General features: G+C 35.1%; 3 protein-coding genes across 3 annotated transcripts; all 3 read left to right on the forward strand.

The window, feature by feature from the left end:
* The first annotated feature begins 411 nt into the window (after positions 1-411).
* LOC123525875 (innexin unc-7-like) lies at positions 412-7,314 on the forward strand. The gene is made up of 3 exons (XM_045305037.2): positions 412-558; positions 1,928-2,867; positions 6,293-7,314. The coding sequence occupies exons 2-3, from the start codon at positions 1,948-1,950 to the stop codon at positions 6,522-6,524; spliced, it is 1,152 nt and encodes a 383-aa protein (XP_045160972.2). The 5' UTR covers positions 412-558; positions 1,928-1,947; the 3' UTR covers positions 6,525-7,314.
* Positions 7,315-12,425: 5,111 nt separating this feature from the next.
* LOC123545290 (innexin-17-like) lies at positions 12,426-17,790 on the forward strand. The gene is made up of 3 exons (XM_045331628.2): positions 12,426-12,945; positions 14,157-14,826; positions 17,260-17,790. Exons 2-3 carry the CDS (start codon positions 14,177-14,179, stop codon positions 17,522-17,524), a joined length of 915 nt encoding a protein of 304 aa, XP_045187563.2. The 5' UTR covers positions 12,426-12,945; positions 14,157-14,176; the 3' UTR covers positions 17,525-17,790.
* Positions 17,791-21,512: 3,722 nt separating this feature from the next.
* LOC123545252 (ephrin-B2-like) lies at positions 21,513-22,010 on the forward strand. The gene has a single exon (XM_045331600.2). The coding sequence runs from the start codon at positions 21,513-21,515 to the stop codon at positions 22,008-22,010; it is 498 nt and encodes a 165-aa protein (XP_045187535.2).
* The last annotated feature ends 2,140 nt before the right edge of the window (positions 22,011-24,150 follow it).

A 24,150-nucleotide genomic window follows, 5' to 3' on the forward strand; every position in this document is an offset into this window, starting at 1 on the left:
AGAATCAGGAATTTAGCTGTCCTTTGAATCACACACATTAATTAAATGTTATTGGTTTGAATAATAATGGTTTGTCTTAGTTATAGGTTATTTGTTTTGTATTGGGAAATATGCACGAGTTCTGCAGCGGAAATATTGCGCGACTTTAGGAGCTAAGGAACGAGTGCGCATATTTCCCGACCTTTTTATCATATAGTACGTATCTTCACGTATAAATGTAATGAAAATATTACAATTTTGTTCAATAGCCTGAATAAGATTGACAATACTGAGCTAAATAAGTATCTGTTTGGTATTTATGTTGATGTGGAGGCATGTCCCTTTAAAACATCCAACGTCACGTAATTTGCAAACCATTTCAAACTACACTACTCATGACCTTTTAGCATTATAAAATAATACTAGATTTTATCAAATAACACATTTCTGTGTAGAAATTTACTCCCGGAAAATTACAAAGCTTTTATAGTTAATTGCCTATTAGTTAGAATGTCAATTGCTAGAGCACATATGTGATATCCACAGATATAGTTGTGAATTCCGAAAACGGCTGGGCTGGTGAGTAAAGCTTTTCTTTTCTATTTGATATATTGCTCTTCTTTTCAAAAAAGTAAAGAGTGAGTTTATGTTGGGAAAACAATACTATTTACATTGTCAGTATTTATGTAGTGAAACAGCATATTTTCCCGAAAAAAAACAAGTTATTTGCCCGTTTTTAAGGTTTAGTTGTGTTGGTTTCAAAGTAAAACAAACAACATTTTAGGTCATGTGATGGCTTTACAGCTTTTGATGGCGGAAGAAGACTCCAGATAATAATCCGGACATTCCTTTAGCCATGAGTACATTCCTGGGAAGAATCAACCGTCCATAAGTCTGACTGTTTATTAATTCAGAACTGAACACTTCAAATGAACAGCGTTGAGAAGTACAAGGTTGTAAGGCAGCACCATAACTATGTAGATCCCGTTTTTCATAACCAGTAAACTCATAACATAACTTCAAAATAATTGACGCTAAAAACTGTTGATCGAAAGTTTCTTATTTATTTTACAATTTTATATAACTTCTGCTTTACAGCAGCTTCACAAGCAATAACAAAAAAGAAAGAATGGTTTTTCGGGATGCTTTTTCAGAAACAGGGGGAACATTTTATTTACCCGGACTGGCGTTTCAGGTAAATTTACCCATGCCGGCAAAACCATCTGGCACCCCAATACCGGATGACTCTCGTGCTGATAATGACAACTAGCGATTCATGCATTGATTATGTATTGTTTATGTTAAATACGAAAACATGTACCTTAATAGTTTCATTCCGTTCCTTTCGATTCAAAATACCTAATTTTACGGTGAGAACATACCGTTACACTTCAAACGAAACAATTTGAGTGGAACTTTATTACTGTGCGTCACTGAAACGTCATGACGTCATTTCTGCTTACGGACGTTAATTTCCCGCGCTTTGTATACATACTCTACTAGAGTGCTACAAAGAAAGTAATTTATTCTATAATTTTTATAAAGGGTATGCAAAAATATCAGTCAGAATAAAGCTTATATGCAAGAAAAAATATCATTCATGTTTTATAATCGGATAGGAACATCCGTTCTTCGGCCACCTGCGCTCATTACCGCCCAATGCGCAGGTGCCCCCGGGACGGATACTTCTATCCGATTCGTAAACACATGACATATATTATTAATCTTATGTTACGAAATAAGTGTAAAACTATTGTTTGAACTATGATTTCTTTGTTGCGTAATGAACAGTGGACCATATTTTCAAATACGAGCGTAAAAGAGCTCGTAACGAATAAGCCAATGGCCTCCCAAAAGGTCACGATTTACATTCTGTATCTGCATTGCAAATTCTTAATAAAAACTGAATCAAGAAAAGAATTAGAAATTATTTGTATTTCCTTTGCAGATTCCTGTTGATAGCATACAATGCCGACTGTAAGTCATGGTTTATTTAGATGGCTACTCTGGCGTGGTGCCACCCTGGAAAACTTTGCCGACAGACTGAACCACTTCTGGACCTTCGGACTCCTGCTTCTACTAGCCTGCATAATTAGCTGGAACCATAACTATAACAAACCTATAAGCTGTTGGGCACCAGTCGAGTTCACCAAAGGTATGCAGCAATATGCTGATGAAATTTGCTGGCACAAACAATTCGTATATCTTCCTCTAGATGCTGAACTACCATCTTACGCTCAAACCAGATTGCCCATGAAAAGATCATTGCATATGTGGCTACCGATTATCCTTTGCTTCCAGGCTTTTCTATTCAAACTGCCAAATCTTCTAATGTATATTCTACATCAGTATTCTGGAATAAGTTTTGACAAGCTCGCACGTTTGACCAGCGGATTTGAGAATATGAACATGCAGGAACGTATTATTTTGAGTAAGCAGACATCACGTTATATCTACAACTGGTGTAAACAGTTTGCAAATTGCTTACCATGGCGACTTCTTACGATCCTCTGGTTGATCGTCAAAGTTCTATACTGCATCAACATCATTGTACAAATATGTCTCGTCAACACTTTCCTGGCTTCAAGGGATCCACTGACTGGATATTCAATATCATATGGTAAAGCTATTACAAGAAATATTTTTTCTAGCGACTCAAGCTTATGGGCGGATTCACCAGCCTTTCCTCGTCTGATTTTGTGCGATTTTCAAATAAGAAAACTAAGAGTTGTTCAAAGATATACTGTTCAATGTAACCTAAATGGAAACAACTTCAACGAGCTTGTTTTTATGTTCCTGTGGGTATGGTTTGTGTTTGTTGCCGTAGCAACCTGTCTTAGTCTCGTGGTGTGGACACTAAGAACAATTATCCCAATCTTTCGGAAGCGGTAAGTAACTGTCTTATTTATGAAGGATTGAAATGTATGATTCTATCGTCATCTTAACCTGGTGCAGTCGTATGGCCAGTAACGTTATTATTACTTTACACATAGGTAGTAAGTTCTACCCTTACTGTGGTGAAAGGTCCCAGTCTGGCTTATGAAATGTAGTACAGAGACATTGATAAAAGCGAGTTTAAACTCTAGAGAATAAACTTATAGAATAGGGCTATGATGGCCCGAGTAGCTCACCTGACATTGACTGTTTACCTTTGAGTATATATGATATGCCAAAGTGTATAATAAAAGGTAAAATTGTGTTTAGTACGAACTAGAAGAAAAAGAACGGTTTATGGTGCACCTAATCTCACTCTTACGCCCACCATGTTCCAAAGTCACAGGACAGAGCAACAAGGGAAACACCCTTAGGGGCCCGACGAAACAGGCCAGAAGACGGAAATCAAAATAGCTCAGTCCTGGTAGGATTTAAGAACTACCTATCATAGAGTCCTCCACCTGTTCCGTCAGACACAACCAAAGAGGAAAACGTAGCGTCCAACTGTAAAAGGACTGAACATGCGGTGTGTCTGAAAACAGTTAGGTCATAACCTCTTTTAATAAAACGTTTAATGACTTTACTTAATACAGTTGGAAAATTGCCATGACCCAAAATCTTACGAAGTTTGTAAACCACATCCTAATAAAAAACGGGTTTTGATATACCTTCTCGCAGAACTGTCTTTAAATTGCTACTGTATTTAAAAACCAAATCTGAATTACGATACTAAAATTTAGCAAAGTATTTACGAAATTTATAATAACGGTAGCCCTGTTGAAGAAGCTTACTTGTAATTTATATTGGTGACGTTCATTGAAATCCACTCTTGCAAACCGAATTAACTGAGAAATATATATCCCATAAGATGTAGCCTGTAGTACATCCCCATCCAAATGGGGGAAAATTACAATACTAAAATTAAAATCATCCCTCTTGTCGTAAATAGAGAGACGTAAATCTAGTAGTATCCAAGTTGTTATTTTCATTTAACTGCAGCTCCCGGGGATAAATAGTATCCACCAACTGAGCAAAAAAACGGATTATCATCTAGATAGCGTGATGTACTATTAAATGCAGTAATAATGTCTGCTTGTGTATCTGGAGAAAGGCCCTACATAAAATCTCTTTCATAACAATATAAAAACAAATCTGCGACAAGGGGTGCACAATTTGTTCCCATGGGAATACCAATTACTTGTCTGAAAACTGCATTCCCAAACCTGACGTAAATATTGTTCAATAAAAAGGAAAGGGCTTTACAAACTTCGTCACAGGTCCAATGCAACTAGTAAAAAATGCTTTATCGAAATTGCAAGCGAGAAAAGTAGCATTTTCCCTGGCAAAAGTCTTTTGAATTAGGGCAGTTAGTTTTTTATTTATTAAGTTATGTGGTAAAGTCGTATACAAAGTAGAAAAATCGTATGTGCTGACTGAAGACACCTTGTAATTATTAAATCTAAATTTATCCAGGATTTCGCCAGAATTTTTTACCGACCAAAATACGTTTTTACCAGAGTTTTCGTATACTTTGTCACAATAACTTTTCACGTGGGCTTTTACAGCAGTAAGGCATGATGTTAATAACTTGGAAATATTTTTGGTGGTACAAGAGCTTTGATAAGCGATAAAACGAGCTTTATATGGTTGTTTATGTAGTTTTGGAATCCAGCACATTGTAGGAAGTTTAATTTGCCGGTCATCTGTTGGAAACTTCAGTGATGTGATCAGTGATCATATGTTGTTCAACAGAAGACAAGTACTCAGTGTATACACTTAAGTACTATTTAGTTCGTTTCGTAAAACATATATATATAATGTAGGCGTCAAATGATGATAATATTGTTAGCCGCCTTGTCTGCTGGAACTAAAACATATTTAGAATGAAATTCTTGGATTTCTTTTTTCAGATGTCTTAAAGTGAACTTGGGCTTAGGTTGAAGTAGGCGCTCATTTGTTTATAACATTTAATACAAATTTGTTTAGTTCCGCTCAATGTTTTCTCGCTATGGGCGGACCCATTATTTTTACTTGGGACCATACGCCGCATTTCATGGAATTGCACTTCGTGTATCATTGAAGGTCCAATGTACACCGCCGTATGAATACATCTGCGGAATACTCTAAATAGTATTTTGCACTTTTAACATGTAAAAAATGTTACGTTCTGCTCAACCCGGGGCTAGAAGGGATGGAAGGTGGCTTGCACTTCCACTACCGTCCACGAAGAGGCTCAGTTTAACCTAGCCTGCAATAATTTCATTTTTGTTGCGTCTGGCGACCTGTGGTTTTTCCACTTTTTTTTTACTGTTTTATATGTTTTTTTTTTTCTATTTTATTTATTTCAAGATGATCCAGTTTTAAAAATGTCTTTAACATACAAGTTATGACCAAGTTTCATGTCGTTCGAGTAGGTAATATGTCCTCCAAAGAGTTTCTTTGATGTGACATAGTAACCTTTGTGTAGACCCAGATTACCCACTTTTAAAAAATATCAATATTTTTACCAATTTGTTTCATATAATTTTTACAGAAAATAAGGCCTCTATAAGGTTAACATGGATTTTCTGATTTAAACATGTAACCTACGATTTTTACTCTTGACAACCCAGTTGTGCATAGATTTCATAATAACAAAGACGAAGTTTCAAAAAATTTGGTAGAATATTTTGGCCTTTAGAGTGTTAACAAGTTTTTTCTATGATTTGAGGAAGTGAAGTTTTTTCTGATCCCCGATGACAAAGTTCGAAATTTGTCCTAGATATTCTGACCATGTTTCATATAGATCAGTTAGAAAATACAGTCTGTGTGGTGTTTCAATGATTTTGACAAAGTGACCTAGTTTTTACCTAAATTGACAAATATTTAAACTTGGCCTAAATCTTACAAAGGTAACATTCTGACCAGGTTTCAAACTAAATTTATGACATCTAGATGGGTATCAAGGTTTTTCTATGATTTGATCTAGCGGTCTAGTGTTTGAATTAAGATTACACATAAGATTTCACAAAAGCAATTATTCTGACAAAGATTTGGGAAAAGCAAGTACATAATATGTTCTGATGTGTTAATAAAGTTTTTCTATAATTGACCTAGTAACCTTTTTGCTACCCAAGACGACCTAGATTCAAACTCGTCCGAGAGTTTATTTTTTTTTAAATGGCCAGGTTTCATTAAGACTAGACTACGATTATGACATTTTGGGTGTTTGTGTTTACAAACACATCGTAGACGCCGGAAGATTGAAAATAGACGACGAATGCCGGAACATTCGACTATACTTATATGAATGGACAGTGGAAATGATTTAAGTAATTAGTAAATCAATCCTAAACAAAGATATCGAAAATACAGTCCTATGTTGTTCAATCCATTACAGGTATATAAAGAAAGTGATGGAACTTGCAGATGACCCTAACTTCACAGTCATTAGGCCACATGACCTAGATCAATTCTGTAACTTCATTGGTGAGGATGGCACTATGGCGTTGAAGTTAATTGGAGCTAACTCATCGGAACTATTTGTCGGCGATGTCGTCTACAATATGTGGATGCTTAGAAGCCGAGGAGGCAATCCGCAGCAGGCGTTACAACCTAGTGCCCCAATTTGACATGTAACATTACGAAAACATGTAAAATATTAAATAAAGATTTCTGATAGAATTCTGTAGGTTACAATCTGCAAACTCTGTAAATTACTCTACACAAAAATAGCCCTAATATTGCTGATATAACAATTACTGATGTAAGTGACATTGCCGTAATTATCAATAGACTGGTAGCCGAATATCCCATAGATCTACAAGTGTTTATTGAATTTAGATGCCATTCGTTAGTCGGCAAAATAAATTCACGGTACCCATAGCTACGACACACCAGGACATTTCTTTAGGATTATATCGGGCATTTTGCATTAAATCGGGTAGGAAAACTGTTGCAGGACCAAATATGAACTATGAATGCAGTTACACTCGAGATAAAGAACAGCATGAATTTATAGTTTCACAGAACTTCCACTAAGATCTTCTTCACTTCAGTAGTTTCAGCCCTTTGTCCCTGTTTGTCTATGAGATTGAACAAAAATATTGATACAACAATAAATGATATGTAAACATTTTTAAATGAAAGACATCTATTTAGCCATCAAACTATCGAAGGAATTCAGTAAAAACAAGGACATACGTCTAACAGGAAAAGCCACATTCAAAGAACACTGTCCTCCATACAGACTGTCGAAGCAGAAAACAGTTCGACGTTTAAGTGATATACATGTTAGCAAAGAAATGATAATGCGTTAACATGGGTGTTTTGATTGATTTGTACAAATGACTTTGCAACCCCAAAATAAGGTGATATCTGCTGCACGTTTGCTTAAATAAATAAATAAATGAATTATTTGAGTCTGATATGTTATAGATATTTAACAAATAGATAATTTAGTTTAACGTGAATTTAAAATGGATCATCTCGCTCTAATATTGTTAATTAAAAATTATCTTAATGAAAATTACAGATAATTCAAAATAACATTAAATGTGAACATTACAGATAATTTTAGATTACATAAACTGTGAAAATTACGGATTTTAAAATTACCCAAGATGTAAAATTACAGATACTTTGAAATTACCTAAAATGTGAGAAATTACAGACATACATAAGAATAACGGTTTTAAGTATTTCTACAGACATATATCACTTGGTGTATGCCTTCGCGGGAAGTAATTTCGGTGGTTTGCTCGCTACCATTGTAACAGTTATATATTCGAGTTGGATTCATCAACCGGTGAACAATTCATATCTTAAAAATGAAAATGTACATGTGGAATAGTGGACGAAACAATATCATAATTATTACAATATTTCTAAGATTTTTATTGCCGGTCATACGTAGTCACGAAACAAAAGACTTGCCATTTCTTACTCGGAAATCGCGCAGTTTTGAAGAGATTTTGTTAGCTCGCCCTACATATGATAGGTTATAACACAGAAAAACGAAAAAAAAAATCATATTCCGTGTTCCTTTTTCAACTGTTTACCGCCGACGGAGCAAGATAATTAGTGATAAATAGTTGGTTTTTTAATTGTCAATTTGTCATAATAATGGTTACGCGACTTAACATATAGTCATTTTGCACTTTTTATTCAAATTGATAGACTTAATTTCTTAAAATTGTAATTGACTGAGTAAATTATTTAAATTTACCATGGATCTACCTTTTGAAAAACAAAAACTGTTTATCTCATTATATATTTTCATTGCGTTATATGATACAGACAAATTATACAAACATCTTGTTTTATAATAACAAAACACATTTAAGCATGTCTGGTATAGAATTTGTACAAAAAAAAACATGAATATCGGTGTTTGTCAGTTAGAGTTCTCAAACAACAAATAAAAAGTAAAAAACTATGCATATTTGTATAACAAAATGACGTCTACCAAAAGCAAACGTACTGCAGTAAAGTGTACGATTCGGAACACATAAAAAAAACTAAAAAGCAACACAAGATAAAAATGATAACTTAAATAATCGTGTTTTTTTTACCGGTGCTGGAAAAATCCAACTTACACCCTAACGTGTTGTACATGACGTATATCGAACTGCATACATGTTGAAAATTTATGTAGTAATTTATATTTAATTTCATCAACAAATACCTTGACAGTTCCTCTTTGTTCCTGATTGTATATTTCTCGATTTAAAAGTACGGTATCTTATCAGAAAGTCATACCGTTACGTTGTTACCGGTAAAACAAAACCGGAACTTAACATTATTGGTCATGGCATCCTTCCTGTTTACGGACGTTGGTAACCCGCGCTTTGTTTAGATACGCTGCTATAAGAAATAGTTCTAAAAATGTCGTTCGATTTTTTTTATCATTATTTTTTGAATATGGTATGCAAGAAAAAGATTCTATCACTGGCTGTAGGTGCAGATAGAAATATCCGGCTCTCGGGTAAATGTTTAAGCGGTAAATCGGCAGCGCCTCGTTACCGCCGAAACAGTTATCCTCGAGACCGGATATTCTTACTTGTACCTACAACCAGTGACATAATCTTATATTTTGGAACTGGAAAAATTTGTCTGCCTTCTTGAAATTTTGTTAACATTTTCTCTTGGTTTTATGTTTAGCAAGATTGAAAGAAATAAGGAGAGAGAAATGTATACTAAATTGTGCGTGCTGGAGGGTGTTCTCCACATATAATGTATATATATTACAGAAGAATGTGTAATAATAGTATTTTTCACCAAATTGATATAATGATCAATTAACTTCATGTAGAATATTTCAAATGAAACATTACTTACTGCTAATTTCATGTTAGCGAAACAGCAACAGAAAAAATCTTTTAAAGGGATCTTGTGACCATATTTTCCATGAAAAAATGAATATGTACTATACATCATTTATGTACATATATATGTATGATTAGTTTGCACTATAGGTAATGAAAATGCAATCTCTAGGTTTATAACAAGCAGTAATATAATTTTGTACTACCAATAAAGTATTTTGTTACAAAAATGACTGTTACTAACGGTACATTCAATATTTAGTCAAGTTAAAAACATCACGCCATGTACCCGGATAATCTTAACTCTGTTCAGCGACCCTAACTCAGTGCCAACATGGCGGATGTAAAGCCGATACAACTTTGTTTTCTGTGTAATTACGATGTATAAAGGAATGTTCCTGTTGTTATATCTATCTCCATTGATCAAGTGTATATTTATTTCAAAATGCATCATGTTTAATATATCAACCCTTGTGTTTTCAGGTGGAAAAACGACGAACAAGGCAACTTTTTCAATAAAAACTTTTACAAAAAATCTTTAAAAATACTTCTATGCTTTTGATGCCTCGAATATATTGTTGTTTGAAGGCAAAGATATACTGCTTTATAGGCCCGTTTACACTATGTTGTTAACCCACTACATGTTGACACAATACATGTTCAAATGTACTGACAGCAAGAAAAGGGATAAAAACCTAACTTTGAGTTGATAAAAACCGAACTCAGTTTACATGAGGAATGGATAAAAACCTAACTTACACGAAATTGCGTGATGGACAAACACCTTACTGACTAGTATTCTATAGAAACGAATGAGTTGACATGTACATGGTGTGATTATTGTAAACATTACTTTATAAGCGGTATTGTCGGTTTAATTTCCGTAAACAAGTGAAAAATGTAAGGATAAAAATCTTCATTAATTATTTTGTCATTAATTTTACAAGATGTTATATGTATGCCCACTACAGTCAAATATTTTTTCATAATTTTAATATTGTGCAAATAGCAATGTTTGGAAAAATCTGGATAAACCCTCAAAAATTACTCCCCCCCCCCCTCTCTCTCTCCCTCACACACAAACACACACACACACACACACACACACACACACACACACACACACTGTTTCAGAAGAATTGTGTTTGTTTCAAATCTTGTATATCGTATAGTGTAAGAGATTTTTATAGAGGTGCTAATGGAATATTTTTGAAATTGTTTAAATGGGATTAGATTTATGATTAATTATTAAATATGATATTTTTCAGACGGTAAATAGGGAAGAAAAGTGTGTGTGTGTGGTGTGGTGGGGTCGGGGAGTGATGCATGGACTGACGGGACAGGGGTGTGGGTATCCTTACATTTTTCACTTGTCCACGGAACTTAAAAATCCACTTGTCCATAGTCAAATTTCATTTGCTCTGATTTGTAATATCATACCTTCATGAAAGCGCAAATAGACTGGAGATCGAGTTCTTTATTTAGGACAATGAAAAGAAAAGCATATCGCAGTAACTGTGGTAAAAAATAAGCTGTTGAAATATTTGCCTTTAAACGTTTATAAAAGTCTGAAATCGCGTAAGCAGTTTTTCGGGATCTTTTGAGGTCATGCCTGAAACACTGCCCACGCAATGGGGCAAAGCCAGATGAATTCAGCGAAAGACTCTTAAAACGTTCCGACTTGTTTTAGTCATACTTGCGATCTCTGTGTGCTTTTGATTTTAATTTGGCTCACTACTGGCTCAAATATTCCTTTGACAGTGACTTATTGTCTCAGCAGTTGGAATTCTACTTACAAACTTGTCATAATACTTTTTTTTAAGTTGTTTACGTTTCTGATGTCTTTAAATGTCCTTTTAGTTCTCTGTGTGCAACCCTTGTTTTCCTTTTTTAGTTTTAGTTACAGAATGCTATATGCTGATGATGAAAATATTTTTCTTCAGCTACTTTAAGTAGTTCTTATGTTCCCTTTAGCATGTATATGATTTCTTCTTTTTTGTTTTTTTTTAAATGCAATTGTAAAATGTGACTCTTCTTATTTTTGTGTAGTGTCAGCTAATCTTTTTTATGTTGCTTTAAATGTGCTAAATCTGTATGTGGTAAATTACTTTTTCCTTTTATTTGCTAGTACCTATGTGCTATTTTGTTTTAATGCGCTGTAACATGTATGTGATAATTTGTGATTTGTTTCTTATCTACTTAGAGCCAGATGCTTTATTTGCTTTGATGTGCTTTAACATATTTGCATTTTATTACAGCTGATTTACTTATGTCGAGCTTATTTACATGTGTTTGCCGGAAAATAGCTTTAAGCTAGTGTTATATGTTTATACTTATCCGACGTTAAATAAATCTTCTTGTATCTAAATCTTCTCTGATATTTTATCATAGTCACCGAGTTACAGTGTGCGCGAGAACTAGTCAAAGAACCCATTATCTTTATCACCTCCATACACTTGAAGCAACACACAATCTAAATGATATTTTATGTTTTCTCATTTTATACCTGAAAAAGTATGCTTGTCCGCAGACACCCAGAATGAAAAATGCACTTGTCCGCCAGCAAAAAAAATCACGAGTCGGATAAGTTGGACATAGGAATCCCACAATCCCTGCAGGGATGGGTAGATCAAAGAACTTCGAGCATCAACAGTCCATAAAAAAAGCACAGACGAACAGCCGTTTTCGTTTGGTTAGGTGTTTATCCGTTCTAAGTTCGTATTTATCCAGCACTGTTTCATATACCAGTTAGGAATTATCCGCAAATTTATACCCACCTCATAATCAATACAATTTTAAGCTATAAAAATCAATTTCAAACTTTGATACTGTTAAACATTGTCAAAGAGATAGTTATGGAACTAATACATTTAATAAGTAAGGTCTTACTTCAATTTCTGGTACTTTAAAACAGTTAGAAACATAAAACATGTTCATTTTGAAGACTTTTTTCAGTACATTTCAATGAATTCCAGCCACATAATGTGACATTTCGATTGAAATATTTAGTACACAAAACATGTTATCAATACAGGATATTATGACTATCAAAAGTTTTAAGCTAACATTGCATACTCACATAAAAACATGAAAAAGACAAGGAAATTAACTACATACATTGTCTTTCTGTCAGCCATGTTGGCACTGAGTTAGGATCGCTGAACAGAGTTAGGTTTATCCGGGTACATGGCGTGAACATTTGATGAGGATATTCTACATTTAAATTTAATAATGATGATGATGAAATATTTCAGTGAAAGATGTGCGATTCTTTGCGTTTAAGGAACTATTTATCAATATCAACATTTTTTCCAGTCAATGCAATATGTAGAAAACTCTGACTGGCGTTAGGTACGCAACTGAAATTTAATACAAAATATAAAGACACACACATTAACATGATATCATTTATTTGAACACTACTGGTTCATCTTCTTCGTCGTCTAACAATTATTTCTGTCTGTTTGATATTTTTAGTTTAATTTGGAGGCACTCCCCTTTAAAACACTCAATGTCACGCATCTTGCAAAAACTTCACACTAGTCGTGACCTTTTAACATTAAAAGTATTACCGTTTATCTAAAGTTCACATTTCTGTGTAGAAAATTACATCCAGAAAAAATAATAAGAGTTTATAGTTAATTGCCTATATGGTAGAAGGTCAATTGTCAGTGCACGTACTTACTATCCTCAGATACAGATGCGAATTTCAACAAGTGGTTGGTTGGTGAGTTTAGCTTTTCTTTTTTATACATTTGATGTTTTGCTTTTCTTTTTTAAAACTCAAGGAGTATGTTTAAGTCTTGAAAAAATACTACTAAAATTTGCAGGATTTATGTAGTGAAACAACAGATTTTTCCTGAAAAGCTGCGTTATTTGACTGTTTTCAAAGGTTTGTTTTGTTGGGTTGAAAGTCAAACTGACATATTTTTAGGTCATATGGTACTTTCCAGTATTTGAAGAATAGAAATACTCCAGGCCCCACGTTCACAAACTATTTTTCAGCCTCAGCTGAGTTTGAGTTTGAGACTGAAGTTTTGATTGCAAAGTTTACTATAACTTCATGATTAGATTCCAGTTGAACTTACAAACAAGACGATACTGTCACTTGAATATAGTAATTAATTTAACATATAAACAAGCAATTTTGATATATATGGCAAATAAAGTTTCATTATCAAACTCAGTTGAGACTGAAATTGTTTTGTAAACACGGGGCCAGATGCCAATCCGGGCATTACTTTAGGCATGGGTAGGTTCCTGGGTAGGACTACCAGCCGTCGATAAGCCAGCTTGCTGGCTGTCTCGAAAGACGGAATCAAATTCACAGCGGTGAGAAGAACGAGGTCGTAAGCCGGCAGATTAAGTCACAGATCCCTTTTCCGATGGTGCAAGTCATCAGTGACTAGTAGCTTATGTTTTATTTTATAAAATAGCTGCGAAGCAATTGATGCAAAAAAACTGTTGACTGCAAATTTTCTTAGTAATTTATATAATCTTATAAAATTTCCGCCTTAAAAGTGGTATCGTAAGTCTTATATTTTGGGCTAGGTATTTTCTGGATGCTTTTCAAGAAACTGAAGGAACAATTTTTTTTCTAGACTGATAAATACTGGATAGGAAGAGACCGTAGTTTAACAGGTGTCCAGCATATCATTGGATAATTATCTGAATTGTTTTCAAAGGGATACCGCAATTTTTCTAAGACATTGGAGTATTATCTTTAATGAAATATGTTCAATACTATTGTTTACACATTAATGCCTTTACAGCGTAATGAAAGACGGACCCCTTTTGTCAAGTACGAGCGTAAAAGAGCTCTTGAAAAATAAGCCAATGACCTTTTCCAAAAAGTCATGACTCTAATTCTGCATTACAAGTTCTTAATTCAAACTTATTGAACAAAGGAATTCGAAATTATTTGTATTTCCTTTGCAGAATTGTGTTGATAGCACAAAATGACGACTGTTAGCCGCGGTTTATTTAGATGGTTATACTGGCGTTGTGCCACCTTTGAAAACTTTGCCGACAGACTGAGTCACATCTGGACATTCGGACTCCTGCTTCTGCTAGCCAGCATAATTAGCTGGAACCATAACTATAACAAACCTATAAGTTGCTGGGTACCAAACGAGTTTACCGAAGGTATGCAGCAATATGCTGATAAAACTTGCTGGCACAAGCAATTCGTATACCTTCATCCAGATGTTGAAGTACCATTATACGCTCAAACAAAATTGTCAACAACAAAATTACTGCATCTATGGTTACCGGTTATTCTTTGCTTTCAGGCTCTTCTTTTTAAACTACCAAATCTTCTCATTAATATTCTACACGGTTTTTCTGGTATAAGCTTTGACAAAATCGCAGGTTTGACCAGCGGATTCGAAAATCTGAACATGCAGGAACGTAACATTTTGAGTAAGCAGACATCACGTTATATCTACAACTGGCGTAAACAGTTTGCTAGTTGCTTACCAACAATTTCTTACGGTGCTCTGGTTGATTGTCAAAGTCCTACACTGCATCAACATCATTGTACAAATAAGTCTTGTCGACACTTTCCTGACATCAAGGGATCCACTGACTGGAAATTCAATATCATATGGTAAAGTTATTACGAGAATTTTTTTTCTAACGACTCAAGTTTATGGGTGGATTCACCAGCCTTTCCACGTGTGATTATGTGCGATTTTCAAATTAGACGACTACAAAACTTTCAAAGCTATGTTGTTCAATGTGAACTAAATGGAAATCACTTTAACGAGATTGTTTATATGTTCCTTTGGGTATGGTTTGTGTTTGTTGCTGTGGCAACCTGTCTCAGTCTCATGATGTGGACACTCGGAACAATTATTCCAATCTTTCGGAAGCGGTAAGTAGCTCTCTTGCTTTTGAAAGATTGAAATGTATGTTTTACCATCACTTTTACCCGAAATGATACAATGGCATTCAGTAGTATGCTAAGTAATGTGATTATTGCTTTACACATAAGTAGTAAGTTCGACCCTTACTTAGGTGAAAGGCCACGGTCCTTTATATAGAATGTAGTCTAAAGACATTGATAAACGCTAAACTTTTAAAAGGAGTTTAAATTCTTGCGAATTAGCTTTTAGGAAAAAGGGTCGTGATAGCATCGACTGACTATGACTGTTTACCCTTGAATATATGCTATGCCAGACTTTATAATGGAAGGTAAATAAATGTTTTTAGTACGAACTAGAAGAAAAAGAACATTTTAATGATGATCCATTCAGAAACGTGATTTCTACATGTAAATGTTTTTATCTATCATTTGACCAAGTGACCTAGACTTTATGCCAATGTGACACAGTTTCGCAATTGACATTGAATGTCATGTATTCCTTCCGCTTAGCTCAGGAAGTCGCGAGGAAGTGAGTTCATAAAATTTCACCGGGCGAGGCGTTTGTTCTCCTTGACAACTGTTAAAAGACACTGTGTCTGAAATCATTCGTTCTCCACCTTTGATTTATGCGAGGACGTTGGCAGTTACTTGCAGAGAACAGTTTTAGTAAAGGTACACAGTCGAGGAACACTACCAACCGTTTAAAAACGGAGCTATAATTAAAAATGATGCTAAATAAAAACGTTTTCATTTACATCAGATAGAAAACCATGGTCTCTGATGTGATATTTGTTTCTAAAAGTTAACTTTATGAACTCATATCACAAAGTTTCATACTTGACATTGATATTGTATAAATCACATCTCATGGTCAAGTTTCATGCAAAGCATGTAAAATGCCGCTACTGAAGTTTTATTCAATCTTTTCTATTTCACCTAATGTATAGAATTTTTGATACCAACTCAGCGATGTCGGACCTTTTTGTGTCAATTTCACATAAAATCCTCCTCGCTCATTTTGATCTAGGATGACGAGTCTCCACTTTGGTCTAGATAACATTAAGATAAATATTCTTACAAAGTTTTTTTTAAAAAGTTAGGTCTCAAGAGTGTTTATGTAGTTTTTTCTATGATTGTTTGATATCTAGATGATCCAGTTAAAAAAAAAAATAAACATATAAGTTTTGACTAAGTTTCATGACGTTAGAGCTAGTAATATGTCATCCGAAAAGTTAACCATGCGAAAAGTTAACTATGATGAAACATAGTGGTCTTTTTAGATTATCTAGATTTATGAGGATTACTGTTTGACCAGTTTTCATGTAGATCATTATTAAGAATAATGTCAATAAGTTTGTAAACTCAGATGACTTACTTTTAAAAGAAATCAAGATATTAACGGCATGTTTCATACAATTCATGTAGAAAAAAGGCCTCTGTAGGGTTTACAAGGATTTTCTAAGTTCAGCTTGTTACCTGCGACCTTGACTCTAGACAATCCAGTTGTGCATAGATTCCATAAAGACAAAGATTAAGTTTCAGATTGGTTTGGTAGAATATAATGGACTTTGGAGTGTTAACAAGTGTTTCAATGATTGGTCCAAGTACCTTGTTTCTGAACCAAGATGACAAATTTTGAACTTTGTCCTAGACATTGTGACCATGTTTCATATAGATCAGGTAGAAAATACCATCTGTGTTGTGTTCATAAATGTTTCAATGAGTTGACCCAGTGACCTAGTTTTTTACCAAAATTTCCATATATATAAACTTGGCCTCAATTTTATAAAGATAACATTCTGACCCTGTTTCAAGTTAAATATATGGCATCTAAATGGGTATCAATCTACAACATATGGTTTTATGTGTTAACATTTCTTTCCTATGATTGACCTAGAAACATTTTTATTACATAAGACGACCTAGTTTCAAACTCTTCCGAGATTTTATTAAAACATTTTTGACGAGGTTTCATTAAGACTAGACTACGATTATGATATTTTGGGTGTTTAGGAAAAAACATGTAGACGCCGGATGATGGAAAATGGACGACGAATGTCGGCACATTCGACTATACTTATATGAATGGACAGTGGAAATGATTTAAGAAATAAGTAAATCAATCCTAAAAAAAGATATCAAAAATACAGTTCTATGTTGTTCAATCCATTACAGGTATATAAAGAAAATGGTGGAACTTGCAGATGACCCTAACGTCACAGTCATTAGGCCACATGACCTAGATCAATTCTGTAACTTCATTGGTGAGGATGGCACTATGGCGTTGAAGTTAATTGGAGCTAACTCATCGGAACTATTTGTCGGCGATGTCGTCTGCAGTATGTGGATGCTTAGAAACCGAAGACACAATCCGCAGCAGGCGTTACAACCTAGTTCCCCAGAAGTTTTAGGAATCCCACATGGAGCGAAAGTGGTATAGATATTCTTAATGTTGGCAAGTCTTCGGACGATGTTAACAATTGCAGACAACAGTCTATTTGAAATTAGTTTTTGAGACTCACTGCGGCATAATTTTGAACAGAATAATAACAAGAGGGATATGAAACCAGATATTCCTGTTTCCTCTTTGACCTGTATTTCATTACGACAAACATTCTTACATCGTTTTATGTAGATCTGGTAAAACGTGGACTCAAGAGTGTTGACAATATACTTATCTTTTACCCTAGAAGACCAAGTCTCCTATTGCAAATAAATTCTTCAACGTAGACATTCGTATCATGTTTAAGATCAAGTGGAAAATATGACGTCTGGAAATTTGACAAGTTTTTCTCAGCTATTTTACAGAGAAACCTCTTTTTGCCTATTAACCAGTATTTTTGCCTCCGTTAGATGACCAAGTTTCAGTCCCAGCATAGAATTCATCGAGAAAATTTCAGAACATGCTTCCTATTGATGTCTTTAGCGTTTTAAGTCAGTTGTTAGGTCTTTTTATGTTTTGACAAGTGATCTTGTTGCCCTCGTATCAATGCGTGTGTGTGTGGGTGGGGGGGGGGGTGTATGCGTCTGCGTCTGCGTCTGCGTCTGCGTCTGCGTCTGCGCGCGTGCGCGCGTGCGTGTGTTTGGGTTTAACGCCCAATTTTAAAGTGTGTGTGGGGGAGGGGAGGGGAGGGGAGGGGGGACAATGCCCAATTCTAAACTGCCCTCGTATCAAAGTATGCGGGGGGTGGGTTCGTGCGTGCGTGCGTGCGTGCGTGCGTTCGGGTTTAACGTCTTTTTCAACAATTTTTCAGTCATATAAACGACGGTGTCTACTTGTACCAGTGAGCACAATGCCCAATTTTATAGTACTGACTCACTGGACTATCACACCGTAGACATGGAACATGATACCCCACCCAGTCACATTATAATGACTCAAGGCTGACCAGTCCTAGTACTATCCTCTTAATGCTGAGCGCCAAGCGAGAAGCTACTTGTACCATTTTACGTCTTTGTATGACGCGGCCATGGATCGAACCAACGACTTCACGCACTCGAAGCGGACTGCTACTAGACTACCGAGGCGGTCATATCAAAATGTTCCTGAATATTCTTGAGACAAACATTCTTGCTAAGTATCATTAATGTTGGGTCAAAATTATAACCTTTTTTTGTGTTACCTGTTGAACTGTTGACGAGGTACAAAGACAAACACACCATAAAACACACATAGGTGAACGAACTAGAATAAAGACATTCATCAAACATGTATTGTCTAGAATTCAACAGATTGTAATGCTTGATGGGATAAATTTTGTATCGTCCAGATTCAAAATACTCATACTTTAGGAATTAACGTTTCTCTATCAATGAATAATTGCAAATATAGTTTTGAGTACTCTTGTAATGCATTCTATTAGAGAGCCACCGCCCTTCTGTTTACCATCTTATCAAATAATTCTACATACGTCCACAGCGGTGCGAGTGAGGGGTGATTCGAAGTCAGTCATCTTAATCACCCTATCTCCGTTATACAAAGTTACAGGCTAAAAGTATATATAACTCAGTAACCAGTCTCAGAATGAATTGCCACTAGTCAGTTTGAAGATTGCAACTGTATATGTTCAAAACTCACATTTTTAACTTTGGACATGGGCAAGTCTGGCCTTCTTTAAGGATATCTGTAAACATAAATAGAAAAATAATCAAACTTTGGACTTTATTGTATGCTTCTGAAAGTTCAGCAAACACTTTAAACATACAGGAGATGCAAACATTTTCACAAACTATGTAATCAAATGTTAAGGCGATGCCCCTGACTCAATGTTATTGTTATTCTAGCCATTTGTGTTCATGGAGTCCTTCTATACTTCTGTATAATAGAGTTACGATCATCGGTGCTAGGAGCGCGTGTTATTCGTTCTCATGAAACAATATTTCTAACCAAATCTGCTATCATTTTGCTTGGTTGAGATCTTTGCTTCAGAAGAATCTTATTCGAGATTGTATAAACTATCAAAATTTGTAACAGCAGTTATCCTCGGTTAGAAAAACAGCCCTCAAACCATGGACAAAATGAACCACTTTGATATCATTGAGTCTACTCAATGTATTTTCGGTAGCCGTTACACAGGGCCTTGAGGCATTTTCTTTACCCCTCTCATTATCATACAGAATAAAAATGAGTCAGCATATGTACTTGGTTAAAAAAATGAAATAACTTACAACAAAGAAATATATATAAATCTAGTTTTAAAGTCGATAAATTGATTATTCAATTGCTTTGGTTTTGACATCTATTCAGGTAGTGATCAAAAAGTGCCATACGAAGGCCAAAGTAAACTATCACCATTCACTGTTATCATATATTTCACAACCGTGCCGTGAGATAATTCTATATTCAGTCTTAATGTTCACATTCGCTGCACTTAAACACTATCATTTGATACGATTAAATGACGTTACTTACTGTTTACTTACTGTTTACATATTAATAACTTTTGTTACTTAATTATATATATAGAAGAAAACAGGTCATATGACATTTTCAAGATCCTTACAATACAGAAAATCACTCTGACAGAGTAAGTCGCTATGCAATTTCCCTAGTAACTTTTCTTCTGTTTATATTCATTTCTATAGATTTAAACATGCTACACGGCATAATATTAAAGAAATAAAGTCGCGGCCATTTCCTATCTAGCTGTTTGTGTTTGTTGTTATTGAATGTTTATAAGAATACTCTTAGAATATTTGGACTGACGTCATGCAACGTCTGTCATAGATATAGTGAATCCTATAAAATATTCTACCTTGGTGGTAACCTGTCTTAAGTTGGTCCTTGCACCAAGCAGTCACGGTAGTCACACTACCCGAAAGATGTTATTCTCAACGTCAATTGACTTGGGCAGCCACCTGCCTTTGGCAGCCACCTGGGTTCATTCTTCTGTGGACTGCTTAATACAGGTCTTCTTGTGATTGAGAGGTTGCGATTTTGAACTTGTGCGGGTACGCATACGTGTAGGTTCAAAGTGCATCTCATGTGATAAAATACACAACATTCTTTCATTTATTCGTTTATTTTGTCCTCTTGTATTTGCTTTGTATAGGCAAATGTGTATTTTGGTCTTTTGCACGTTAGCGTGCTGTGTGTTTCAATTCAGGGAGGCTGCATTTTTCGAACGTGGCATTCCCTACCGGATATTTATTCTTTTTTCTGTTATAATCCGGCTGTAAGTTAATTGTTCGCTTGACAGCCCCTTTCCCGCCTCAACATTCACGCTCAAGTGGGATGTTACTTTGCGCAATAATCTTATATTTTTCTGCCTTCTGATTTTAAATGAAATAGTTATCTGTTGGACTTCCGTGGCTGAGTGGTTCAGGTCACTTTTCCCAAACAGGTCTGAGATCGAAGGCACTGGGAGTCTAAAATTCCTTTACGCGAGGAAGCTATTCCAATAGCTTAAGGTAGGTCGGTGGTTTTACTCAGTTATCTGCTCGTGACTGAAGTAATGCCCGGAAATCTTCCACCACCATGTAAAACTTTAAAGTCGCTATATGACCTATAATTGTGTCGGCAGTGTGACACTAAACCTAACAAAAACAACATTCAGCAAAAATACTAATCTTGTACTAATCAAGCTTGTTTGATTGTTTAACTCAAATATCTGTTTTCTTTTTATTTTGCCTTCATAGTCTCTCATCCTTTTCATATATGTTTCGGGTATATCATGCACAATTCATATTGCCAGAAATGTGTTACAGAAAAGGTTGTGGATTTTATATTGAAACGTCATTTTATCTAGTCTTTGTTCCACTCTGTTGTAAGTAACGAGAATAGACATCATCTTACCTCGGCTTTACGATATAGAGCATATAGTAAACAGTTGGGTACGGTTACACCATTGAAATATTTTCATACTCCATTTATTTTAACCTTATACAGTTCCGATTAGTGAACAAAAATTTTAAACGTGTCTATAATCATGACCCAGGATATGATGCATGTTTGGATTTTATCTTTGTGCGTGTGGACCACTGTGTTAGTATTTGTATTGGGAAAAGATGAAAATTCCCAAAGTTCTATAAATTTATGGTGGAATAGCTCAAACCCAATGTTTATGACTGGTGGTGCAAAACTCAAAGTGGTCATATATACCACTCTTGACATAATATGTCCTTATACACCGGATACTACAGAATACGAGTACTTCACGCTGTATATGGTATCAGAAGAAGGATTTCGGGACTGTGTTTTTGCTGAAGGTAGCATACCTGTGGTTATCTGTAGTACTCCTGACAGACCAAAGCGATATACTCTTTTGTTTGAGCCATTCAGTTCTCTTCCCGATATTATGGAATTTAGTTATAACAAAAGTTATTACGTTGCAACGTTCTCATCGGAAAGCAAGGATGATCTGAATACGGATAGGCGCTTGTGCAGCGAACAAAACATGAAACTCAACCTTACTGTTGTCCCATAAAGTCTCCTAACATCACAAGAAGCACTCGCTCATGAATGACAGAAATACAAAACAACACAAATCTTCGGTTCTACTTCATAATATTAACTGTCAGACAGACATATATAAAAGACAATACGAGGATAACTTCTGCTTAGTCTTTGCATTTAACACGTTATAACGTTGGTCACCTTTTATTTCACGTTTATCACGTGTTTTATAGTTACAGTCGCATTGACACAAAAAAAAAGTTGTGCGTCCGATAGAATGAGTCACACCGGGGGTTGATGGATATTTATACATGTTTAGGAGTTTTGTTCTAAGAGAAATTGCAACTTCTTTTTCAACAACTTTTTACAAGAAAAGGGGACTATGATGCATTTGAAAGCATCTTAAATTTTAGAAAAGATTTTGGTTTCAAATATCTTGACAAATTTACACATTGTGTGAAATACCATTCTCCGACTGCGTTTCTTCTGTTTGGAACATACGCAATGCTACGATGTATTTACTTGATTCACACCAATTCTCATTACGATTAGAGACACTAGGTGGATATCAAGTTTATACAGACATTGAATCGTATGTGTTTAGAGGCGGTTTGACCATTTTCGGAAAAAAATAAAAGGTATCTTGAAAGTTTCTACAAGACTATCCATAGGACTGAAGTGTATGGAAAACTCATCATAAATCGCGAAATAAAAAACAACAACATTATATTAAAGGCGAAGAGGTCAGCGGCTGCTTCCGAGAAATGCGGTATTGTCGCTTTTACAGAAGCTGTGGTTCCAACGCCGTGATGATTAAAGATTTATTGTCGCTTTTACAGAAGCTGTGGTTCCAACGCCGTGATGATTAAAGATTTATTGTCGCTTTTACAGAAGCTGTGGTTCCAACGCCGTGATGATTAAAGATTTATTGTCGCTTTTACAGAAGCTGTGGTTCCAACGCCGTGATGATTAAAGATTTATCGCAGCAAACTTGGATAAATATGACCGGATGTTAGTATTTCTGCTATCATCGGTAATAAGTTTTCAAATAACATTTTTCTTTTTTTGTGTGTCTTCCTTTTTTTTTTTTTTTTTTTTTTTTTTTGCTTTTAAAGGTAGTCAGTCATATTTGAGCAACATTTCATGACATTTTTCAGTTTTATTATATTCTTTTAGAGATTTATTTATGGAACAAAAAGGTCCGTTACCTAGAGTTAGATTCCTAATGGAAATATATATCTTATTAGTTTTTATGCAATTGTGTAATTACCTCCCTTAAATATGAAATTATTTAAATATTGATGTTTCTTTTGATTCCAATGTAATTTCTAGTTTTACATTTGCATTTGATAAATATTGGGATATTTCAACTACCTAAAACAAAAAGCAAGTTTTAAAACAGCGTGTAGCTTCGGAAATCGTCTATATTCACTCTATCTTGGGTGTGTGACCTAGATAGACAAGGTAATGATAATTTTATAAATTTGCATTTATAACTGATTTTGGCAAAACATGTACTTTTTAATACAAATCTTTGACCATTTTAATACAGCAGTGCTTTTATTGTTCCTAAGGCAAAATATGTTTATTTTATTTTACATATGCTAAAATAATGCTATCGTGGTTGGGCAACCAGGATAGGTAAGAACACTTCAGACATTTAAAAAAATCTGACATGTATTAAGAACTCGGTGAACATAAGTAAACTGCTGAAGTTTTGAACAAATCTATTAGTTGACCAAAATCTTCTTAACCATTATAACAAGTGGGAGAAAAGCCTCTACATAGTATCTTATCTAGCCACATACATTTGTTAACTGCACACGCTTCACGCTATACACCACCCGCCCGCTTAGCTCATTAGGGAGAGCGTTGGTCTACGGATCGCGTGGTCGCGAGTTCGGTCCCCGGGCGGTGCGTATGTTCTTCGTGACGATTTGATAAAAGACATTGTGTCTGAAATCATTCGTCCTCCACCTCTGATAATTCATGTGGGGAAGTTGGCAGTTACTTGCGGAGAACAGGTTTGTACTGGTATAGAATCCAGGAACACTGGTTAGGTTAACTGCCCGCCGTTACATGACTGAAATACTGTTGAAAAACGGCGTTAAACCCAAAACAAACAAACATCATCACGCTATACATGCAGAAATGTTTAAATCAATTACACA

The sequence above is a fragment of the Mercenaria mercenaria genome, chromosome 1 (genome assembly GCF_021730395.1).
Source record: "Mercenaria mercenaria strain notata chromosome 1, MADL_Memer_1, whole genome shotgun sequence".
NCBI lineage: Eukaryota > Metazoa > Mollusca > Bivalvia > Venerida > Veneridae > Mercenaria > Mercenaria mercenaria.